The sequence below is a fragment of the Mauremys reevesii genome, linkage group 2 (assembly GCF_016161935.1).
Source record: "Mauremys reevesii isolate NIE-2019 linkage group 2, ASM1616193v1, whole genome shotgun sequence".
Lineage (NCBI taxonomy): Eukaryota > Metazoa > Chordata > Testudines > Geoemydidae > Mauremys > Mauremys reevesii.
Window position 1 is genome coordinate 199827532 of NC_052624.1, and position 24622 is coordinate 199852153.

The following is a 24622-nucleotide window of genomic DNA, read 5'->3' on the forward strand; positions in this document are numbered from 1 at the left end:
GCTGCCAGCCAGCTAGCCTGAACTTGAGGTTGACAAGTGAGATGCTGATATGCTTAGTTCTTTGAAGAATCACACTACAAGTCCAATCAGTTAGCTTTTTTCTCACCCTAATTCTTTTGCACACAGAGCTCCAGCCTTAAAATGCATCCCCTGCAAAATTATTATTCAAAATGGCTGCTGGTATACTCAAACTTCAGCTGACCTCCTTACTTCCTTCTTTAAATGTTTCTGCTCCCATGCTATTTATAAGAAACACAACCAAGAGCTGGATTTCAAGAAGTTTACACTACATATGTGTTTAGGCATACATCCTGCATCAGGTATAGCCGTTAGGTTAGTGTCTGTCTCTCTAAGCAGCAAGAGCAAAAATCCAAGATGTGGCATAGACTAGATTTTTTTTGCAGCATGAGAGCATGTGAATACCCACTTCTTCTTGATGCAAGCAGTGGAAATTTCCAGGCAGTGTGTATATATATATAAAAAAAAAAAAAGCTAGAAGAGATAAGGTTATTAGATCATCAGGAGGGAGGGGGGGCCCTGCAGCCAGCAGGTGAAAAAAAAAAGGGAGAGAAACTGGTTCTGTAATTGGCAAGCCATTCACAGTCTTTGTTTAGTCCTAAACTGATGGTGTTAAATCCTGCATCAGGGAACTGGAAACCGGCCAATGGGAGCTTCAGGGGTGGTGCTTGCAGGTGTGGGCAGTTCATGGAGATTCACTGCTCCCCTCCCCCCAAGGGGCACACATAGACATGCCAGCAGCAGCTGGCTGCAGCCGCTTCCAGGAGTAGTGTGGGGCCACGGCATGCAGGCAGCCTGCCTGAGCCCTGCTGCACCACTGGCCGGGAACCGCCTGTGATAAGCACCTCCCAGAGCTTGCACCTCACACCCCCTCCCGCACCTCATCCGCTTGTCCCAGGCCAGAACCCCTTCCTGCACCCAAACTCCCTCCCAGAACCTGCATCCTCTCCTGCACCCCAACCCCCCTGCCCCAGCTCAGAGCCCCCTCCTGCACCAAACTCCCTCCCAGAACCTGCATCCCCTCCTGTACCCCAATCCCCTGCCCCAGCCCAGAGCCACCTCCTGCACCAAACTCCCAGATCCCACATCCCTCACCCTCTCTGGCACCCCAACACTCTGCACCAGCCCAGAGCTCCCTCCTGCACCCAAACTCCCTCCCAGACCCCAAACCCTGCACTCCATTAATATAGCAGAAATGTGCAGACTGTGACAACTTACCAAAATTCGTGGAGTGGCCCCACCTGCAAAAATTATTGCCCACCCCCAGTCTACAGAGTCACATATCCTTAAAATCACACAAATTTTAAAAAGACACACAAAAGACAAAATACAATCTGTGTTGTTTTTGGAAAGTTCTGTAGTGTCTAAGTCTATTAGGTACTGATTTCAGTTTATTTCATTACCACATCTGAAACTGCATTGATAGTAAATCACAAATGGAGCCTAATTTACAAAGTTGTCCAATGCAGTAATTCCTTTTAATTTTTTTACATAAGTACACATGACCTCCATGGCAGTATCATTAATAACTAATTCCCAGAAGACACTGTTAACTTGTTGGATGAACTGGTTACCTACTGATGATTTTATCTATTCACTAGTTTGCATGTGATTTTTAAGTGGGTATAGTTTGATTGAATCTTCTCATTGGGGGCATTTTATCTGTTAGCTCCATGATTGCTAGTCCTTCACTTCTGTTGTAATGACTGAGTCAAGTCTATCTTTCACATTCCAGCCCCAGGCTGTTTTGTCTTGTGACTTGTTGCTTCTTTAAGATGTGGTAATATGCTGGATGAGACAAGGCAGCAACAGTAAGGAGCCTCATTGGGCTCTGAGTGACATGCATTCATTAAGTGGCAGAAGTAGGTAATTTATACTAGAAGAGCCTTCTCCCACACACTGCATTCTATCACAATCTGTATCTGTGCCAAAGGTGACTCTTACAATATGGCTTACTCCTAACTTGTGTAACCTGTCCTTAATAATTTTGTCCCCGGGTTCGACAGTTGCACATTGTGTTTTATGCACACCATCCTTCTTTTGTCCTTATACTATCTCTTTGTCCGCAGTGCAGTACCTCATTGCTCAGAAGGACAGTGATGTCTCATATCATAGCTCATTGTTGGGGTTACATATGCTCTGTTGGGTCCTCAGAAATCATAAATGCAGATGCTTTTACCATATTTAAATAAACATTGCCTTTTCATTGTTTATTTGATCCTTCCTCACTCACTGAACTTATCCATTAACCCAGGGTACGTCCAGACTACCCACCGTATAGGCGGGTAGCAATCGATTTTTCGGGGATCGATATATCACGTCTCATCTTGACGCAATATATCGATCCCCAAACGCGCTCCTGTCAACTCCGGAACTCCACCGGAGCGAGCGACAGTAGCGGAGTCGACACGGGGAGCTGCGGACGTCGATCCCGCACCGTGAGGACCGGAGGTAAATCGATCTAAGATACTTCGACTTCAGCTACGCTATTCACGTAGCTGAAGTTGCGTATCTTAGGGTACGTCTTCACTACCCGCCGGATCGGCGGGTAGCAATCGATTTCTCGGAATTCGATATATCACGTCTCATCTAGACGCGATATATCGAACCCCGAACGCGCTCCCGTCGACTCCGGAACTCCACCGGAGCGAGTGGCAGTAGCGGAGTCGACGGGGGAGCCGCGGACGTCGATCCCGCGCCGTGAGGACGGGTAAGTAATTCGAGCTAAGGTACTTCGACTTCAGCTACGCTATTCACGTAGCTGAAGTTGCGTACCTTAGATCGACCCCCCCCTTAGTGTAGACCAGGCCTTAGATCGATACCCCCTCCTCCCCAGTGTAGACCAGCCCCCAGTCACAAATCTACAGAGGAAAGAGAACTATTGGTACCTCTTCCTAGCAAAGTAGGATTGTTGCTAGCAGTATAGTACATCCACCATTTCCCCAGTCAAACAGATAGCACCTTCAGAAAAGTTTTCTGGATATTCACCCTAATTTTCTTCTTTCTTCATTTAATTCCAATATTTCTGGTTACTCTGTGGTCTGTTCTGTTATCCTAAATTGTTTCTCTCCTCGTTTACATTCTTTAAATATTTGCAGACTTCTGTCCCTCCTCACTTATTGTTTTGACAAACTACACCTATTTAGTTCTTTTTGTCTTTCCTCATAAGGCAGCATGGTGTAAAGCAGGGTTTCCGAACACATTCTTAGTGTGTACTGCATCATAAATGAGATATCGTGCCAAAAATTATCTCTTTTCCCATACAGGATCGTGAAGCATCCCTTTGTGGCTTCTACAACAATTAATTGAATGTGGAAAAGTTACACTGGGTACATATTTGTATATTTTTAACTGTCTTTAATGTGAGAAGCATGTTCGCCTGTTTTAAAAACAAACAAGTGTTGCTCTTCATTTTATCTCACTTAGCAAGCAATATGGAGGACAGCCAACACCATCTGATCAGTACATATCTCCAGTAAGTGCTCTGCAAACCACGGTCCACAGTTTGGGAAACACTTGTGTAAAGGAATGAGCAAGGGTTGAGAATCAGAAACTCATGAGTTCTAATCTTGACTCTCTGTTAGGGTCTGCCTCAGTTCCTCACCCTGCATGGTAGAAATGGGCATATTAATACTTATACATATCTCACGAGGGTCTTTGAAGGATTACCTAATTAATGTCTGTACATCCCTTTGAATATATCAAGTACTATGAAAGTGCTAATTGTTACTTAGTTCATCTATACAGAACTCTAACTAGTTATGTTGCTCTCCCCAGAACTCTCTCCAATTTGTCACACATTTCTGGCAATGAGGTGCAGGAACTGAACACAAGGAAAAATGAAAAGAGGAAGTTTCTGGCCGGTGGCTATTACAAAATAAGGTCCTGGATCCTGAAAACATGCATGTTAGCCTTAGGCCCCTGAGTAGTTCCACTGATTTCACATGCATAAAGTTAAGCTCATGCATAAGTGTTTGCATGACTGGGGCCTAAAGCTAGACTCAAAGCAAAACTAATCAACAACAGACATGGAGGAATGCAAGCAGCAGAATGGAACTCCAAAGAAGGGAGCTTAGAAGTTTCTTTAGTTAAAACATGCCTAATTTACACTGGGATTTCTAACAATTCCCTCACATGTATGTTGCCTAAGGCCTTTCAGGCAAAAGTATATACTTTGTTTTTTTATTTTAATCAATGTATGACTTAGACACCCTTGCAGTTCAGGCCCATCTGTATTTTTATACCTGTCTGAAAATGTTATTTATATAGAGTAAAGTGAAACACCGCTGGCAAGATTAATTCCTTTCCAGTACAGCTGGTCGAACGGTATTTGCCAATAGTTTGGCCGATTTTGATTTTCCCAGCCAACTGATGAATAACTATTCCCAGTTGTTTTTCCAACTTTACAGATGGTTAGATCCCATTTGCCCGACACATTATTTACAAATACAATGTTATTTGTAACTGGTGAATAATTTCCCCTACTATTTCCCACAGTGGTTCTAGGGGTGCAGGAACAATTTGTATAGTGGGGGTGCTGAGAGCCATTGAACCAAACTGTGAATGCTGTATATGATGGAACCACTTCAAGCCAGGGGGTGTGGCAGCACCCTGAGCATCCCTGGTTCCAGCACCTAAGGGTGGTTCCAGGCCTGGAATGCCAGGGGCAGGGGGACCCCAGCTGAGCCTCACTCCCGCTCCTCTGCCACTGCCCCCCTAGTTCCTGAAGGGAGCTGTGTGCCCCCCTTGCCAGGATCCGGACGGCGGTGAGAGGGGGCTGGGAGGCAGGAGGGGCACACGCGGATCGCTGCACGGGAAGGGGCTGGGGGGCAGACTGGCGAGGTGCCCCCCCCCCAGAGCGGGTGGGGTGAGGGGGCGGCCTCGCGCCCTCTGATCTCCTCTCGTGCCCGGGTGTCTGGTTTCCGGCAGCGCGGGGTCCCCGCGGCCTGGCCCCGCCCCGCCACGGGAAGGGCGATATGAAGAGGAGCCGCCGCGGCTGCTGCTGCCGAGCGAGCAGACGAGCTGCCGGGGACGGAGCGGGGCGCACGGGAGCCAGCGGACGCCGGGCAGGGAGGCTCCCCCAGGCGTGACAGCCGGAGCGCGCCGCACCTCCCCGGCAGGGAGCAGCAGGCGGGAGCAGCGATGGGACCCACCGGCCCCCCGTGAGCGCGGGCGGGGGCTTGGCGGAGAGGCGGGAGCGCTCCCCGGGCTGGAGGATCCGGCGGCACCTTCTGCCTGGGCTAGTGCCCCTGCCTGCGGCGCCCCCGGCTCGCCTCCTCCCGAGCCTCGCCTGCCTGCCTGCCAGGTCCGCGCTGAAGGGACCATTCGCCTGCCACCCACCAGCCCCCGGGGCCGGATTCCTGGGAACTGGGGGGCGCCCGAGAAGACGAGGAAGGCGAGAGGAGGAGGAGGCGGTGGAGAGCTGGAAATGTCCCTTCCCTGTTGCAACCTGGTTAGATACCTGTTCCCAGCCCTGCTCCTGCATGGTGAGTGCCCGAGGGGCGATTCCCCCTGGGGGTTAATGGCTGTTACAAGACTACTAAAGGCTCCGTTGCCTTCTCCCAGGATGGCTGCAATGGGGGGCGGTGCAGCATTGTGCTGCTGGCGTCAATACAGGAGTTTAATACGGTGGCGTTTTCCAGGGAGGGGAGTTGTGTGATTCGTTTCCAAGATCAACTCTCAGAAGAGCTCTCTCCCTCCCCCACCCCCTGTAGGATTTCCAAACTATGTCCTGAGAGAGGTTTTTTAAAAAAACCCAAACCTAAATTGTGGTCGGTCTCAAGAGCGTTCCAGAGCCTGTTGGGTGACTCTTGATGTGGCCAAAAATTGTAGGAGGTTCTGAAGGACCGAGCTAGGCTCATATGGGGAAAAGTGTCATGCATGTTTATGCCTGCCTTTCTTGGAAGTGGATAGTTGGGCCACATGATTAAGTTTTTTCTTGTTTGTTAGAGAGGAAGTACATTGATATATAAAGTCAAAGCATACAATGATTTCATTTACTTTGTTTAAACCCTCATTGCTAAGAATCTTTCTTAATAAAAAATTTTGTCAAACTTCTACAAACAGGATGACATGGAAGGTGCCCCACCAGTTGCCTATGAAGTTCTTGTAATTTAAAATATACGTCTGTACCAGCTCTGGCACTGCATCCCATCTGGGGGCTCAATCCAATGCTGCTTTAAGAGGCTCTGAGTAAAATCCTACCCCTAATGAATTCAACTAGAGCTTTGCTATGGAGTTCAATAGGGCCAGGATTTCACCTGCAGCTCTTTTCCTAAGAGCTGCTCTTTGGACTTGGGAGTAGTTTATTGAGAAAGCTTGGATAACAGAATGTTAGTACTGGGTTTAGTGCACCTAAGAATTTGATTTAGAACACTAAGGCTCTTTAGACCTGTTACTTTAAAATATGCAAACTTCTGCATTGACCCCGCCTAAACATATCACTGGAGTGTACATCTTCGGAAACAGCATTGTGGTGGGAGTAGGGTTAATTTTAAATGATAAGTTAATTTTAAGATGGACCACTTAAATGGTCAAAGCTGGGTGCCTAAAGCCACATTTAGGCATCCAATTTTCAAAAGTGCTGAGCACCACAGTTTCAACTTTCTTAAAAGGTATTTGAGGGTGCTCAGCACCAGTGAAAATTAGGCTATTTAATTAGGTGGCTAAATACATATTTACAGGCTTCCCTTTATGCACCCATGTTTGAAAATTTTGGTGAGATATTCTTCTCAGAGTGTCTCAGCCTATTCAGTTACATCAGTATTATGTACGGTCCTCAAAATGCTGAAGTACTGTATTCTGCAGCATCCAGCCTTCTTCAATAAACTTCCTCAAGTCCTAAAATCTACTTTTAAAAGGAGGTGCCTCTTTCAAGTATACTAAAACTGGGCACTCCACAGGATCCAGCCTTAGAATAGGGGACCGGAGTCAGAACTTTAAAGCGCTTCTTAAAATTGTCTGTTTTGGAGTGGGTATTGTCTTTCTTTATGTTTGTACAGTTTTAAGCTAAACAGACAGATGGTGCTCAATAAATGTGTGTTTTGTTTTTATAGAGAGCGCATTTGCTCACCTCTCCTCCAAAACATATATAGACTATGTAAACAAGTCTAGTTGAGCCAGACCTGCCTGGACGCCAAGGTGTACCTTTAAAACTCTGTGATCTGTGAATCTAAAAGTCAAAATGGAAGGTTTGAAGTTAGAGAGTAAAGAGAGAAGTTTATAATTATAGGGTTGACTGCCAGCCTCATCTGCTTGGAATTACAGAGCAGTTTTAAACTTTGGCTGAAAAGAGAAACAAATCAAGGCCAATGATCAGATCAAAATAACAGCTGCCAAAAGAAGACGAAACAGGAAAATCATATTTTTTTTCCATCAAATGGGAAACCAATCAGGCCAATGACCAGATAAAAACAGCAGCTGCCAAAAGAAAATGAAACGGGAAAATCATCTATTTTTTTCCATCCGCAGTTATGTATCAGAGAACAAAATATACCTATCAAATACTGTTTAGAAAGAAATAACTTGAAAACTTGTTTGAACATATACATATCAGTAACATAGGGACTGAAGCAAAGATTTATTGTGGAAAACTATTGCCCCCTTGGGCTGAGATAGGAACAGTGGGATACAATGCCCAAAGATGTAGTTCAGCCTAATCTAGGTTTTGCCCATTCTAGGTTTGATTATAATCTCTAAACATTATAAATGTATTGCACTGCCCTGGGGCTTTTTCCAAAGGTCTTTTAGATCACATGGCTATCTCCCAGTCAACTGGATTGTGCTTGGAAATGAGAGAGAGAGAATTTTCCCCTTTTAATTCAAAGTGCTGTTTGTTAATTTAATGGAAGTAAAACTATGTAAATGCAGTATAAGACTCAAGCTCATATTTTCATTGCAACATAACTCCTAATATTGTTGAGTTAACATTATGAAAAAATTGTACTCATTAGTCAAAATGGAACCTGTAGAATGTCAAAAGAGGTTTGCAGCTGGAAGTTGTCCATTATTAGTATTTCTTTGCTTTTATATGAAAAGCCACAAAAGTTTCAGATGTCAAATGCTGCAAACATTCAGCTCCAGAAAACCTGATTAATCAGAGCTATAGTAAAGTGGATTCAAAACAAAATAGCTAATTCGTTTTGCAAATGACTAATTTATGTTACAAATGTGAGGAAATTACCATAGAGTGTTGCTGAATATGTGATTGTTATAGTAATGTATTTAAAACTTTAAATAAAATAATTGGTTCCTTATACGATAACATCCTCCACTAAAATATTCAGTTTTAATAAGTTTATTCAGTCAGGACTGTTAGACTTTTCAAGGCAGAATTCATTGTTTATGCAAAACTAAATAAATTCATACATAATTTCAGTGCTCCAATAGTGTCACTGAAATTGGTTGGATAGAAGTGTTTTATTTCCTTTCTTATAACCTTCATTGTATTTTAATGAATGAGGCAAAAAAATATGTCCTATACACATAGAGATGGGCAAGGCATGAGTTTGAGCTGTGAGGTGTATGTTCCCCTTAGTAAAATAATTGAATTCAGTTAGGATTTAGGAGAGGACAAGTCAGAAAGGGAGTTCCCTCTGTTCAGTGCTTACTATATCAAGCATGGAAGTAGACGAAGAAAGAGAGATGAAAAATAAGCAGCATGGGCTGAATTCCACTTTCAGTTAAAACAAAATGTAAATCCGAAGTAACTCTGACTTTCAGTGGATTTATGATAACTTTACACTGGTGCAACAGAGCTGGATTTTGTGCTATGTATATATACATAGACTATTTTGAAATAGAATGATATTGTGTTGTCTGTAAACTGAAAAATAAAATCAATGAAAATGATGGAGAAAAAATTTTCAGGTATTCAAGACAAGATTAATACTTTGTTATTAATGCAACTTTTGTAGTTACATTTGTAGTGTGTGCTTCCTGTACATAGATTGCATGATTACTTTGGTATAGGATCCTGTCCTGCAGTATTTACTCAAACTCCAATAAGTTTAATGGTAGTTTTCCCTGAGTTTTTTTCCCTAATTTTTATGTAATATAGAACAGTGGTGCTGGAACAGTTTTTATAGTGAGGGTGCTGAGAGCCATTTAACCGAACTGTAAACCTTGTGCAGTAACTCCTCACTTAGTCGTCCCAGTTAATGTTGTTACATTGCTGACCAATTAGGGAACATGCTCATTTAAAGTTGTGCAATGCTCCCTTCTAATGTCGTTTGGCAGCTGCCTGCTTTGTCCACTGCTTGCAGGAAGAGCAGCCTGTTGGAACTAGCTGGTGGGGGGGCTTGGAATCAGGGTGGACTGGCAGCTCCCCGCTCCCCTAAGTTCCCTGTGCTGCAGCTGCCCAGCAGGCTAGCAAGTGCTGGCATTCAGCTGTCCCTCCCCCCACTGCCATGTGCTGCTCCTGCCCTCTGCCTTGGAGCTGCTCCCAGACTCCTGCTTGCTGTATGTGGGGAGGGGAGAAGTGGGGGGCTAATGTCAGGGTGTCCCCTCCCCCACACCCCGCTTACCCCATTTCCATAGAGCAGGGGGGACACACGACAGGGTTCTGGTCTCAGCAGGCTGATCTAATTAACAAGGCAGTGTAATTAAGACTGGGGTCAGCTACTTAAAGGAGAAATGTGCATCTCTCTCTCTCACACACACACAGGTGTGTGTCTCTGTCTCTGTCTACTGTGCTCTCTCCCCTCCCTCCATGCCTGCTGCCTTGTAGAGTGAGGCTACATTAATGAGTTAACCCTTCAGGGCTCAGCCAATTGCTAGTTCATCATTTAGCAGTAAGGCATTCCCTGGAAAATATCCCACCCTCTGACACCTCCACCTCAACCAAGCTTCACAGTCATCATCACGGTGTACCAGTATTAAATTGTTTGTTTAAAACTTATACTTGTGTGTGTGTATATATAGTATATATGTGTGTGTCTTTTGTCTAGTGAAAAAATTTCCCTGGAACCTAACCCCCTCATTTACATTAAATCTTATGGGGAATTGGATTTGCTTAGCATCATTTCGCTTAAAGTCGCATTTTTCAGGAACATAACTACAACGTTAAGTGAGGAGTTACTGTATATAAAGGCACCTGCTTCAATCTAGGGGTGTGGCAGCACCCCTAGTTCCAGCACCTATGGTATAGAATAGATGTGTGTAGATGTCTGTGGTATAGAACATATGTTTGCTTGAAAAAGGGCAAAGTAACTCTACTTTATGTATTGTGTTGCATTTAGGGTCCAATTTTCCCTCCTGGAAGTCAACAGCTAAGCTCCCATTGACTGTAGTGGAGGCAGACTCAAACCCTTAATAGTTTACAGAAATACACACTTGAGATGCCACCGCTTTTTTCTTCATTCAGTGATGGTGGTCCATTCTAATACAAAATTTAATTCAACATTACAGAGCTTGTTTTATAAAACAGCTTAAAACACGTTATATGAAACAGCAGAATGTGGAAACGATTTTAACCCACAATTCTCCTCCTCTCTCATACACTGGTGGGAATTTATACTTGAGCCATTGGACTCAGGTTTGATTGCTATTTTTATTTTATTTTATTTTTTAAATGTACAGCACCTATGACCCTTTTGGTAAATGGTGCTTAATAAGTGACATTAAAAGGCACTATCAAGGAATTTATCATGATATTTAATTTTTATACAGTATTTTATAACACCTTGAAAGCATAACCCTAAAAAGCTGTAAACTTTTCTCCTTACCAAATCCATTCATTCCTCCACAATGCATACCAACTTGTTGTGAAGTGGCTCATGAGGAATACAGATCTGAGGATACTGATTCTGTTTTAAAGAAGAGAGCACAAACACATCTACTTAAAAATTAAAGTCAAAGAATTTCAGTAGATTACCTGTGTGAAAAGTTATAGGGGCCTCAAGTTCTTGCTGTCACTATTCAATTGTTGACTGAAACAGGTGTTTTGGAAGAGTAAGCACTGAAGGCCTAACTCTCCCAGGCGCTGAGTGAACTGATTTCACTAGGTTTTGAAGTCATTCAGTCTCCCCCAAGAGATTCTCAGACTATTTCAGTACTGGGCATTGAGTAAGGACATCAGGATTTGTGCTATAAAATAACAGAAGATCTAATTCTGGGCCAGTCAGCCTTGACAGAGTTTCTAATTGTTACATCTTAAAATCCTTGTCTTGTATCTCTGTTCAGTAACTTCAACATTATAAACTGGGCATTTCCGTCCTTTAAACTACAGGTCTGTTTGCAGACGTATATCTAAAAACTACGTACACACACAAGAAAAGTAATATGAAACAAAAGCAAATCTTGTTATCTTTTACAGTTGTAAACTTCAACCTTCTCTGCCCCCAATCCTTTGTTTGTAATCCCTTGTTATGGTATGTCTAATTTATGTCCCAATCCTGTAAGGGCCCTTTGAAGTATAAAGAAATAATAGTGGAGGAAAACATGGTAAGTAAACACAGACACATTTGTTTGGCAATGGGATGTTATAGTCTCCATTGTAATTACACAAGTTTGCACTGCAATTAAAAAGCTGTCATAGAGGTTATCTAGCACTTTCCCACATCAAGAGATAGCTGTACTCTAATGTATATTGTGCAGGGCAATTGACTAGATAAGTAAAGCTAAATACTTAATCTAGTCAATTATTTTTCATCTGTTTGAAAGATTTTTAGACAAGTTCCAACTTGAAAATAGTTTGCAGAAATAAAATACTAGTATTAAGTGATTTTTCCCCCCAAGGGTGTAATGCTCACAGATAATAGCACTTAGGGTGACCAGATGTCCTGATTTTATAGGGACAGTCCTGATTTTTGGGTCTTTTTCTTATATAGGCTCCTATTACCCCCCACCTCCATCCCGATTTTTCATATTTGCTGTCTGGTCACCCTAATAGCACTTGGGTTTCCACATGAGGTTGTTTGTGTGAGAATGGGCTATAAAAGGAAGCTACACTGGATTTACACTGGTGTGAATGAAGAAACAGTTTAGCCCTATGTGTCTCAATTGATGTAAATTAGGAACTTCCCAGTTATCAGACATGCTAATCCAGATTTAGGTTTGAGTCTTGTTTGCTGTTCCGGTTTAACTCTCTAATTGGCCACATTTGAAATCTGAACATGCAGAACTTGAGAAATTCTGGGTCTCAATTTTGAAACTCCAAGTATTTGAAGCCAAAGTTTTGATAGAGCTCATTATAGAGATATTGGTCCAAACGTTGCTGTCAGTTACACTGGTTTAAATCCATAGCTATTTAACTGATTTTGGTGTAACAGAGCAGAATTTAATCTATTAATTCAGCTCTAGAACCTTTGAGTTTGAGCTAAATTCTAGTTATAGAATCCTAGGACTTGAAGGGACTCAAGAGGTCATCTAGTCCAGTCTCCTGTGCTCCTGGCTGGACTAAGTGTTATCTAGACCATCCCTGACAGGTGTTTCTCTAACCTGCTCTTAAAAATCTCAATGATAAAAACCTCCATTCCACAACCTCCTTAGGCAATTTATTCCAGTGCTTAACCATCCTGACAGAAAGTTTTTCGTAATGTCAAACCTAAACCGTCCTTGAAGCAATGGGCTTAAATTGCAGCTTGTCCTGTCTTTGGAGGTTAAGGAGAATAATTTTTCTCCCTCCTTCTTGTAACAACCTTTTCTATACTTGAAAACCATTACATGTCCCCTCTCAATCTTGTCTTCTCCAGACAAAACAAACCCAGTTTTTTTTCAATCTTCTCTCATAGGTCATGTTTTCTAGACCTTGAGTCATTTTTGTTGCTTTTCTCTGGACTTTCTCCAGTTTGTCCACATCTTTCCTGAAATGTGGCACCCAGAACTGGACACAACACTCCAGTTGAGGCCTAACCAGCGCTGAGTAGATCAGAAGAATTACTACTTGTGTCTTGCTTACAACAATCATGCTAATACATCCTAGAATGTTTGCTTTTTCTGTGACGGTATTACACTTTTGACTCCTATTTAGCTTGTGATCCACTATGACCCCCAGATCCCTTCCTGCAGTACTCCTTCCTAGGCACTCATTTCCAATTTTGTATGTGTGCAACTGATTGTTCCTTCCTAAGTGGAGTACTTTGCATTTGTCCTTATTGAATTTCATCCTATTTACTGCAGACCATTTCTCCAGTTTGTCCAGATCATTTTGAATTTTAATCCTATCCTCCAAAGCACTTGCAGCCCCTCCCAGCTTGGTATAATCTGCAAACTTTATAAATGTACTCTCTATGCCATTATCTAAATCATTGATAAAGATATTGAACAGAACCGAATCCAGAACTGATCCTTGCAGGACCCCACTTGATATCCCCTTCCAGCTTGACTGTGAACCACTGATTACTGCTTTCTGGGAACAGTTTTCCAACCAGTTATGCACTCACTTTATAGTAGCTCCACCTAAGTTCTGTTTCCTTAATTTGTTTGAGATGGACATGTGAGACCGTGTCAAAACCCTTACTAAAGTCAAGATACATCACATCTACCACTTCCCTATTTTTGTTGCAAATATATCTTATATTAACATGAATTCACTGAAAACTGAAATTGAATCTGTAATAATTGAAGACTTTCTGCAAAATTGCTGATAGAATACTTTTTCTTACCAGCCTTTGGACCTAATACTGTTATCCAACTGAATACACTGCCAACAGCTTAATACTTTAAAAATTCTTATTTTACTCTCAATTGATTGCTTAAGAACTTGAAAATAACTTCTATCCCTATTCTTGTTTTCCTTTCTTCATCTAGAAAACACTGGTTATTTTTTCTTTTGTATTTCTCATGGAGCTGCAATTATTATGGCTTTCTTATTTTACTTTTTGACGTACTAGCTTGTTTAAGCACCAGCGTGATGAGTGATGCCAGCTTTCGAATAGTGTTCATTAAATAACTGAAACTACAAAGCCAAAAGAAGTTTTTATGGCACTATTTTTGTGGGTCATATTTAAAGTGTGGATTTTGTTTGAAATCTTTCAAATATCTCAGGAATAGATAGGTAATTTTGTGTTTTGGTTTTTTTTTAAAAAGAGACATATCAGATCCAGAAGATATTTCCTAATTTTATAATAAGTTTAAGGTAAGTCAAATCTTGAGTCTAAATTACTTACTTGCCCCTTTCATTGTTTATCATTTCCTTAGCTATCTTGCCACAGACATGTGTATAGATTGTGAAAACCCCTTATTTGCCTCTCTTGTGGAAAGTAGTACATTTGGATCCCTTTCAATGAAAGCCAAAGCTCTAAGTATACAGCAATTATGTTTGGTCTCCAATGTTATTTAAAAGTGGTCTTTTAAATTAACTTCCACATTTTTCCATTTCACAAAAACACAGTTAACCATGAGGCTGCCAACATCTTTCCATTTTATATAAACCAAAGGAATTCTATGAAGTTAACGGGACTACTCCCTGCTTAAAGCTGAACACATCCTTAAGTGCTTTGCCTAAAAAGGGTTTTAAAAGACTATTTTACATGTTGTACTGCAACATACCTTAATACACAAAAGTAATCCTAAAATCCAGTAGTCATGTGTTTTTTTTTTTTCCCTTTTAAATTAGGAATAATTCAAAGTGAATAATTACTTGCCTATCCCAGTGTGCCATGCTGCAACTCTCTTCTTTTAAATCTCTCATGAAAATCCACTCCTTTCATTAAGCCTTTAAATACTAGGCCATGTTGCTGTGATCTAGCAGCAACATCTAAACAGATTTTTTATGTGCTGTACAGCACCAAGGACAATGTCAAAGCTGAATAAATAAATGTATTTCATCAGCACATTTGCTCTTTATGCAATTTGAATCATGGATCCCTTTTTCCTTAATGAAAATGCACCAAGCTGATTTTTTTCTTGTTTATTTAGAATGTGTCATTACCTTCAGAGTATCCTTAACAGTCTGGAGATTCTCACTGCAGAAGGTGGAGGAGAAGGAAAACATACTGCTACAAAACTTCCCCATTTTTTAGAAAAGCATACAAGGGGATAAATGGTGCTCAAAGGGGGGTCTTGTATCCTACCCATGTCCATACTCTTCTTTCAAGCCTCTGACAGCATCCAGGAATGGGAACAAACACTTGCATTATATCCAGGAAGGACAGATGTGTAAAGGTAGTGGCATGGTTGTTTACCAGGCCATTTACTGATGTGTCAAAGGCTGGGATGGAGAGCCAAAAGGGAACAATGTCTGACAAATGGTGTATCTGATCTTAAGGTGATATAAAGAGGGAAGTATGATCCCACATCTGGGTACTTATGTACAATAACATGTACAAAGATGCAGAAAGGTGCAGGCACTGAAACACTTATTCAGGATGTGGGAGGCTGTGCTCATTTAAATATTGCACTGCCTCACCCCATAATACACACATGACAAGATACATCTAAGTGGGCAAGATAAGGGTCCAGTAGGTGGCTTTTATTCCCACTACATAATTTAGAGGCAACAAAACATCCTAGTAGTGTGACTACATTTATACTACACTGTTATATTATTGTATGTGTGTGTTTTCCACATCTATTCCTCGCTCTCTGGAGCTTCCATTGTGTTCCTGTGCCTGTGCTCATTAGATGAGATGATTGGAGCAGTGAGATTTGTAACTTGTCCATATGCAGAACCAATAGATGACTGTGTTTTGACCCAGTATGGGAAAGTTAAGGTATAAAATGCTAACAACCCAATGCTGAGCAATGCCGAATTTATTATAAATTCAATAGACAAATTGCAAGTGCTGCTGAATTATTAATTACATATTTCCTATCTTCACACAGTTGTTTTCAACTGTGGTTCATCTGCATAGCTGTTAAACCGGTAATGGGTAGTTATTTTAATAAAACAGTGGCTGTCTTCTAATCAGTAGTCTAAGATTCGTATTTGTTCACTTGTTAATCCTAATGTGCTTTACTCTTGATCCATATTTTCCTACACCTTATATAGCATGCAGCCCAAAGGAGTGCAAGAAGCATTCTTTCTTACACTACATACTCATTTTGTTTGATTAATTTTGTGTAGCAAGATTGCTGGTGAGTTTCCTATGTATGCATTACTAGAAACCAAAATTACTGAGCGCTAGAGATAAAATTAGCTTTTGAAATTCCTTTTTCCCTGAAAATAAAAATAGCAGAATCCGCCTTTAATTGACCACCTCAATCATCACAGAGGCTTCCTGTGTACAGAGGCTGTGCTTTGACTATCTGTTTTCCTTTGACTTTAAAAGGTGGCCTTTATTTGCAAGTTTATTATAGAAGCATTCAAATTAGAGGTGGGCCCAAGCCACAAAGATCACATCCGGATCTGGATCCAGCTTTCCCACAGTTACAGAGATGCTTGGGTCCAGGTTTTGGGGTTGTCCTCTTACTGACAGACTTAAGAACCAGTTGTGAAGTTCAAATCCAGATCCACACTTCAGAGGTATTTAAATTCAGAGTTTTGGTTCTGATCCTGTTCTCATTTTACAACATTTGTGAAATCTAGTCAGAAGATTTGTAATTTGTTGGCAGAAAGGGACATTTCCCAATAGAAGAAGAATTTTTTTTCCTTCACATGGAACAAGTAATATAATCAATTCTTTCCCTAAGCACATAATATTGCCAAGTGAGTGATGTGTTAGCACTGCTAGATAAACAGTAAAGCAGATTGAGTATCAGTCATCCTTGCCAGAATCCCCTGGTTAACTTACACTTTTATTTCCCAGGGCTGGGAGAGGGTTCTGCCCTTCTTCATCCAGACAGCAGATCCCACCCTCGATCTTTAGAGAAGAGTGCATGGAGGGCTTTTAAGGAATCACAGTGTCATCATATGCTGAAACATCTTCACAATGGAGCCCGAATCACTGTGCAAATGCCTCCCACCATTGAAGGGCATTGGGTCTCTACTGGGTAAGGATAACAAAAAAAGATGCTTGAGTGACCTGGAGGGAAAATTATCTACAAATGTAAAAGCATTTTTCATAGATACTTAGAATGACAGATATTTTAGTTGTACAACAGAATAGCTTGCTGTAAAGCTACCTTGTTATACACCACTTTGCAGTCTGCATTTTAAACAGTAAGGAATGCAATATTTTTAAAACTTACTTTGATTTAGAAAGAACAAAATATTGTTAAAACCTGCTTATGAATATTGCACTTCTAATGAATGGATCCTTGGTTTTTAAGAGCTTTTGCATGAACAAATTTCATTTAGCAAATTAAATTAAGAAATTTACTTTCATCAGCCCAAGCATGTCCAAGTGCTTATCTGTACATCATGATGACATTCAGAGTAAGATTTCATTTCCAGTGTCTCAGCTGTAATATTCATCAACCTATTTTAAATGATTTTCTTAAGTTGTTTTGGGGGTTTTAAGATGTTTATGGGGCCCGATCCTGTAATCCTTACTTAGACAAAGCTACAACAGAACTCAATGAAAATGGTTCCTGAGTAAGGACTGCTGGATTTGGACTGTAATTATTCCTGAAAATTCCTATAGATTTCAGTGGGAGTTCTGCATGTGGAGAAATTGCAGGATAAAGATAGAATCTTTTCTGACTATCCTAAGCAGATAAGCCACAAAGGGTTCAAACAGACAAGCTGCAAACTTTGCTTCTATTACTATTGTTACTTTTTCAGTTACTGTACCTTATATTCACTGTTTTATAACAAACCCAAAGCTACAGCAAGTTCACAGTAGCTAATACATTTTCTTAATGGAAAAGTTTTATGTGACCTTTAGTCTAATAAGTCAGTAAATTATTTTGTTAATGAAACCCTTTTTTGGATGGGATTTAATGCTCTCCTGTGAAATGTGTAGCAAGAGTTCCTTAATAGTTTTTTGCCTACACTTTCTTATTAGTAGAGTGGAACCACTTAAATGACTGATCAAAGAATACATTTCCACACACATGTATAGATATACACCAAAAAAGTGAGGTCCTCATCCAAAGCCCATTAAAGGCAATGGGATTTTTTCCATTTATTTCAGTAGACTTTAGACTAGGCTCTGTAAGCCTAAAACTATTATCTTATAAGAGGAGAAACACCTCTATTTAGGTTACCTAGCACTTTTCAGGGGTCTTGTATGTGATCATGTAACAGAAGCCTGTATCATAACATGTACGCACAAGGGTGACAAATCAAGGTTTGCATGGGCAACCTAAATTCTGGTACTTACTAATTTTCATCTGCTTGACTTTGAAACCTAAACAACATTCTTCTAATGTAGTTTTTTCTCTATATGATCATAGCAATACGTCTGTGTAAAGAATAAGTTCTCAACACACTAAATGAAAAATTGAAAATTGACCTGAAAAGTATAACCTTCTGAGCTTATAATTCTTATCAAATTTACTAGTTTTGAAAAGTATTTATTTTAAGCAGCCTGGATGACACTCAAGGGAGAGATTTTTTTCAAAGGCACAAAGGAGAGTTTGACTTTCAATGTGAGCTGGGAACCTAGCCCCCTTTGTACCTTTTGAAAATCTTCCCCAAGGTTAACAACCTAGCCTCTCTCACCTCTAGGTCATGCATTCAGGTGGCCAGAAAGTGTGTGTGTGTAAAATTTACATTAAGTGTTTAGGACGTTTGCACGGGTGCTACCAATACTGTACCTGTTCTGTGGTCAGTTAAGGTGCTTCATATTTCAGTGCTCTTGTCCTTTCTCTAAATTCACTATTTTTTTTTTAAAAAGGAAATATTTATTTTGCAGCCACTTCCTATGAGGAAGAACTGCTGTTCATATTTTAGATTTTGTCTCAAGAGTGTTATGAAAAAGATTAAACCTTCAAACCAGTATGGTCAAAATTAAGCTTCAGATTTAAAAATCATGTAACCCTAGAAAGAAAATATAGTTGATAAAATGACAGATTGGGGTAAATTTTTCCTAGGAGCAACTACACTTTTTTTCCCTTCCAATTTAAAGCAGTGTTAGCTAGAGAAAGAACATAAGAACTTATTATTCTAATTGTGCAAGTGATAAAAGAGGAGGAAGAGGAAGGGCTGCCCAGAGATTAATGTAGGAAACTGGGACTTCGGAAAACCCAAGTTCAGTTCCCTCCTCAGTCAGACTTTCTTTGTTACTTTGGGCAATGCATGTAATTGCCTCTGTGCTTGAGGTCTCCAGCTGTAAAATGAAGGTGATAGTCCTTCCTTACCTCATGGGTAGGGCCCTACCAAATTCACAGTCCATTTTGATCAATTTCATGGTCATAGGATTTTTAAAATCATAAATTTCATTATTTCAGTTATTTAAATCTGCAGTTTCATGCTGTTGTAATTGTAGGGGTCCTAACCCAGAAAGGAGTTTGGGGGGGTTGGGATCGCAAGGTTATTGTAGGGGGTGTTGCAGTACTGCTACACTTACTTCTGCGCTGCTGCTGATAGCAACGCTGCCTTCAGAGCTGGAGAGCAGCAGCAACTGGCTGGGAGCCCAGCTCTAAAGGCAGAGCCACCACCAGTATAGTATATATGGTATAGTATTGCCTCCCTTACTTCTGCGCTGCTGCCTGCAGAGTTGGGCCATCATTCAACAGCTGATACTCTCTGGGCACCCAACTCTTAAGGCAGCAGCGCAGAAATAAGGGTGGCATGGTATGGTATTGGAGGGGGGGGGCACTTCCTTCAGAGCTGGGCATCTGGTCAACAGCTGCCACTCCCTGGCCACCGAGCTCTGAAGGCAGCACAGAAATAAGGGTGGCAATACTGCAACCCCTATAAAATAACCTTGTGAAACACCCCCCCACCACCACCACCCCCACACACACACACACCCCTCCCTTTTGGGTCAGGACCCCCAGTGTGAGAAATTCTGGTCTTCCCCATGAAATCTGTATAGTATAGGGTAAAAGCACACAAAAGACCAGATGTCACAGGGGAAGACCAGATTTCATGGTCCATGACACGTTTTTCATGGCTGTGAATTTGGTAGGGTCCTACTTATGGGGGCATTGTGAGGATAAATACATTAAAGACTGTGAGGAGCTCAGATACTACAGTCATGGTGGCTATGTAGGTACCGCAGGTAGTTGTATGGTATAAAAAGATAATGCATTTAAAACGTTTCTACAGTACTAATGCAGTACTAATACTAGTGCAAACTATAAGAATTTGACCATCTTATTAATTGTAGCATGATAGTGTAGTATCTCTCTCTAAGTTTTGTTTTATATCATTTTCAATCCTCTACAGCTGTGAAGTTAGATCAGGCCCAGAGTTTATCACAAGATCCTATAGATTCTACAACAACAACACATTCAAGGCCTACCAGTTTTATTACGGTGGTAATCGCTGCACAAACCCTACCTACACCTTAGTTATCCGTGGTAAAATTCGTCTTCGTCAAGCATCCTGGATCATCCGAGGGGGAACTGAAGCCGATTACCAGTTACATAACATTCAGATCATCTGCCACAGTGAAGCAGTAGCCGAAAAACTAAGTGAGTTGGTGAACCGTACATGTCCTGGATTTGTACCAGACAACAATCCCTGGGAGCAGGATGTGAGCTACAATTTGTGGAGGGAAGAGAATGGCTGTGAATGCACCAGAGCTCTTAATTTTGCCATGCATGAACTTCAACTGATCCGAGTAGAGAAGCAGTATCTACATCATAATTTAGATCACCTAGTGGAGGAGCTATTTCTCGGAGACATCCACACTGATGCTACTCAGAGGATGTACTATCGGCCTTCTAGTTACCAGCCTCCTCTTCAAAATGCGAAGGTACATTCACTTTTATTTTTTTGACAAAAGAAGCAAACGAAATTCAGGATCTTTTCTGAACTAAGTTTTATTATAATCTAAAATCCCACTGTTGTTCTAGAGTCAGAGATGGATTGCAGGGTTACGGACAATGCAGTTCAATCAATTTTAAGTGATAATTCATGGGAGTAGTATCCCATTTCTGGATTATGAAATTACATTATAAATTTGGGTCAATAGGAAGATGGGCTGCTTGAGCAGGAAGACAGTGCCACTCTGTGTTACAACAGATTACCAGAATGGGGAGATGGACAAAGACTGAAAGTAAGCATCAAAAAGGAGAGAAGATTCAAGGTTCGAGGCAGAAATTGGCAGAGAGGAGGAGGTAGTAGCAGAGGGTGGAAGGTGGTGAAAAGGCAGCAGTAGTGAAGAGGGTGATAAAATTGTGTGAGCATATGGAAGTCCACCAGCCAAGAAAGAGGGAATTGGAGGGCAAGTATATAAGAGGGCCAGCATGAAGGAGGAAGCAATTGGTAGACTGTGCAGGTCATGGATCTAGACTCAGATGCATACATTATTTGAAATGAAAAACAGGGACATTTTGAATCTGAGGCTATAAATTCCACTTTAGGATTCCGTTTTCAGTCTGCCCTCCGCTTCAGTGTGAGCTGATCAAACCATAGCGAGTTTAAAAAAAAAAAATCAGAGTGTAGTGTGCAGTGGTGTACAGACAGACCCACTGCAAATGTACATCTTTTCTGATGACATATCTCAAAGAAATATAGCAACTGGAACCATAGGCGCTGAGTTTCTTCTTTGCCCTGTAGGTGCTCCACCTCGTCCCTGCTCTGTCCCCTGCTCGCTGCTCTCCGCCCTCCCCTAACTTCTCCCCCAGCCTTTAATCAGCTGCTTGGTGATGCCCTGATCAGCTAATCGGGGTGCTGCCAAACAGCTGTGGCTGGTGGATGCTGAGCTCCCACAGAGTCAGCCCCTACGATTGGAACCACATCTGAGACTTCAGTTTCCGTTAATAATTTCCACACACAGACTGGTTTTTGGATCATTTCCAGTTAAGGGGTTGTCACAATTTTTAACTTTTCAGTATAACTGTTACAAAAATGGACCACAACATGCTGAGTGTGAAAGGAGACACAACCAGGGAAGAGAGCAATTTGGGGAGAGTGGGTTTGGGTTCTCAATCATTCACATAACCTTTCCACCTCTCCAGAGTTGCTTCTGTCCTCTCCCTCACTGGAATTCCAACAGTATGACATCTCTAGATTGTCGTCTTATCAGCTAACCTCAAGTGGGCCTGGAACAACTTTTCATTTACTTTTTAAACCCTATATCTTCCCAAAATAGACAGATTCTAGCCGGAGCAGACATACACACACCCATAATCAAAACACCTGAGTTCAGAACAATTTTAATTTTTCTATTTCATTTGCTTAACTAAAATAAATAACATTCTATTTTAGACTTGTTTTCTCTTTACTTATTTTGGAGTGAGGGTCTTTGTTTAAAATTATTCTTTGAAAGGGATCCTTAAGTACAAAAGTACACTGATGAATGTTGTAGCTATACTAGCAAATTTTGTAGGTGTTTTTCAGAACAGTTGGAATGGAGACAAAACTCGGATTTCAGTACAACCAGCTAAGACTCTGGGACAGTCCCATCTAGGGTGACCAGACAGCAATTGTGAAAAATCGGGATGGGGGTGGGGAGTAATAGGAGTGTATTTAAGAAAAAGACCCAAAAATCTGGATTGTCCCTATAAAATCGGGACATCTGGTCACCCTAGTCCCGTCAAACCTGGTTATCCTGATATTTGCAGTTAAATGACATTGTAAAATTGTCTGCACTTCATTTTAGAGAACTTTAATAGAGGCTCAATGTTAGAATGGTTGGCTTTACTGCTCAGCTGGCTATACAGAAAGCTCTACTGTCATCTCTGGTCACCATTCAGCTGCCTGGCCTCTGTTGCAATGGCATTGCTAGACTGCTTACCTGTAAAATGCAATGCTGTAGGTAAAAAGAATAAATCTTGCAAAACAAGTCTGTCCCTTAAATCCATCTTCGTGCCATGTGAAGTCTGACTATTAACATATCATCAGCACAAGCTGGGTCTAGTAAAGTTTTGCTGAAAACAATATTTATACACTGTTCCACATATCATTGTATAAAATGTAAGCTGAAGAAATATAATGGATAAGCTAGAAGACTTTATAGATATCCCAAAATATTTAAAGCAGGGTAACTAATTTCAGGCCATACTGGAAACTTGCCAGGAGCCCAGAAACCACACCCAATATTGAGACTAGCTAGAAGAATGTAACCCCCATCATTGTCACTCCCAGGGTTTGTCTCAGAGACCACAATGCAAAATGCACTATTTTGCTATGAGTGGGTCGTGCCTACATATTGTAGACCAGGACAAACATAAGCCTTTTTTGTAGAATCTGACAATTTTCATCTGGGCTAGGGACCAGCTTGTGGCAGGAAAGGGGTAGTCAATCTGTCTCATCCTGTATAAGAAATTTATATACTTTGATGGGCCAAATTCTGCCTTCAGAGGCATGTGCACAACTCCCATTGAAATCAGTGAGAGTCTACTGTATGGATTCCAGTCCGATTTTGGTCCTATATGTTTACCAGAACTGGTGGAAGAAAAAAAATAACTTGAAAGATCAATATTCAGGGAGCTCAGTGCATCCAAACATAAGCTTATCTGTCAGCATCTAGGCGGAGTCCAAGTCAGGGGTGAGCAAACTTTTTGGCCCAAAGGCCACATCTGGGTGGGGAAATCGCATGGAGGGCCATGAATGTAGGTGTGAGGGAGTGCAGTGTGCCGGAAGGGGCTCAGGGCAAGAAGTTGGGGTGCAGAAGTGGTGCAGGATGTATAAGGGGGCTCAGGGCAGAGGGTTGGGGTACAGGAAAGGTGCGGCAGAGGGTTGGGGTGCAGGAGGGGTGCAGGCTTGGGCCTGGAGTGGCTCTGGGGTGGCAGTGGCATGCAGCAGGGCTAAAACAGGCCCTGTGCCATCCTGGAAGCAGCCGGCACCATGTCCCTGTGGTCCCTGGGGGAGGAGGGAGGGATAGAGGGCTCTGCACACTGCCCTTGCCTGTGGATACCTTCTCCGAAGCTCCCATTGGCCGCGGTTCCCCATTCCCGGCCAATAGGAGCTGCGGGGCGCAGTGCCTGAAGGCAAGGGCAGCACACAAAACCCTCTGCCCCACCCCCACCCGCAGGGGCCACAGGGACATGGTGCCAGCCGCTTCTGGAAGTGGCAGTGGGCCTGCAGTGCCACGGGGGGGAGGCAATCCCGTGGGCCAGATCCAAAGCCCTGATGGGCCGGATCCAGCCCACGGGCTGTAGTTTGCCCACCCCTGGTCCAAGTCCTAAGGCTGAATTAATGGCATTGGAACATCATTCACATAAGTATCATTGACAACCGAGAACGACATTACTACACGGGGGCAAGCTAATTCAGAGTATTCTCAAGGTACCCAAAAGTGCAGACAGATGCAAGTACTGGGTAATAAAAAACAAAAACAGTGTAGTTTAGTGGATAGAGTCAGGAGATCTCACTTTATTCTCTGTTCTGACACTGGACCGAAATCACTTCAGTTCTGCTTCTCCTCCATCATGTGTCTCCACTGTTGGTTTGTTTGGACTGAAAGCTTTTCAGGGTAGGAACTGTCTCCCACTATGTGCCTGTACAGTGCTTAGCCCAGTGAGGTCCCAATCTTAGTTGGAACCAGTAAGTGTAACTGAAACAAAACAATTAATAGGACCTATACAGCTCCTGAATATGCAAAAACAGATTCTGTAGATACTTAGTTTTGTGTATCTTGTTAAGATTCTTGTGACTTTTTTTAATGGGAAATTTGGGCATTGAGACAAGACTTTCATTATGATAGTTAGTAAGGGAAAAGTG

At 41.8% G+C, this 24622-nt stretch overlaps 1 protein-coding gene across 2 annotated transcripts in view; it reads left to right on the forward strand.

The window, feature by feature from the left end:
• Positions 1-5021: 5021 nt before the first annotated feature.
• Positions 5022-24622, forward strand: part of APCDD1 (APC down-regulated 1) — a 35799-nt gene continuing 16198 nt past the window's right edge. The window contains exons 1-3 of one of the 2 annotated variants that reach the window (XM_039527861.1): positions 5022-5504; positions 16707-16890; positions 20177-20708. In XM_039527861.1, coding sequence (XP_039383795.1) covers positions 5447-5504; positions 16707-16890; positions 20177-20708 — 774 coding nt within the window. In that variant the 5' untranslated portion in view covers positions 5022-5446. Of the gene's footprint in view, positions 5505-16297; positions 16424-16706; positions 16891-20176; positions 20709-24622 lie in introns of those variants that run through there. The other variant, XM_039527862.1, reaches the window with a different exon arrangement.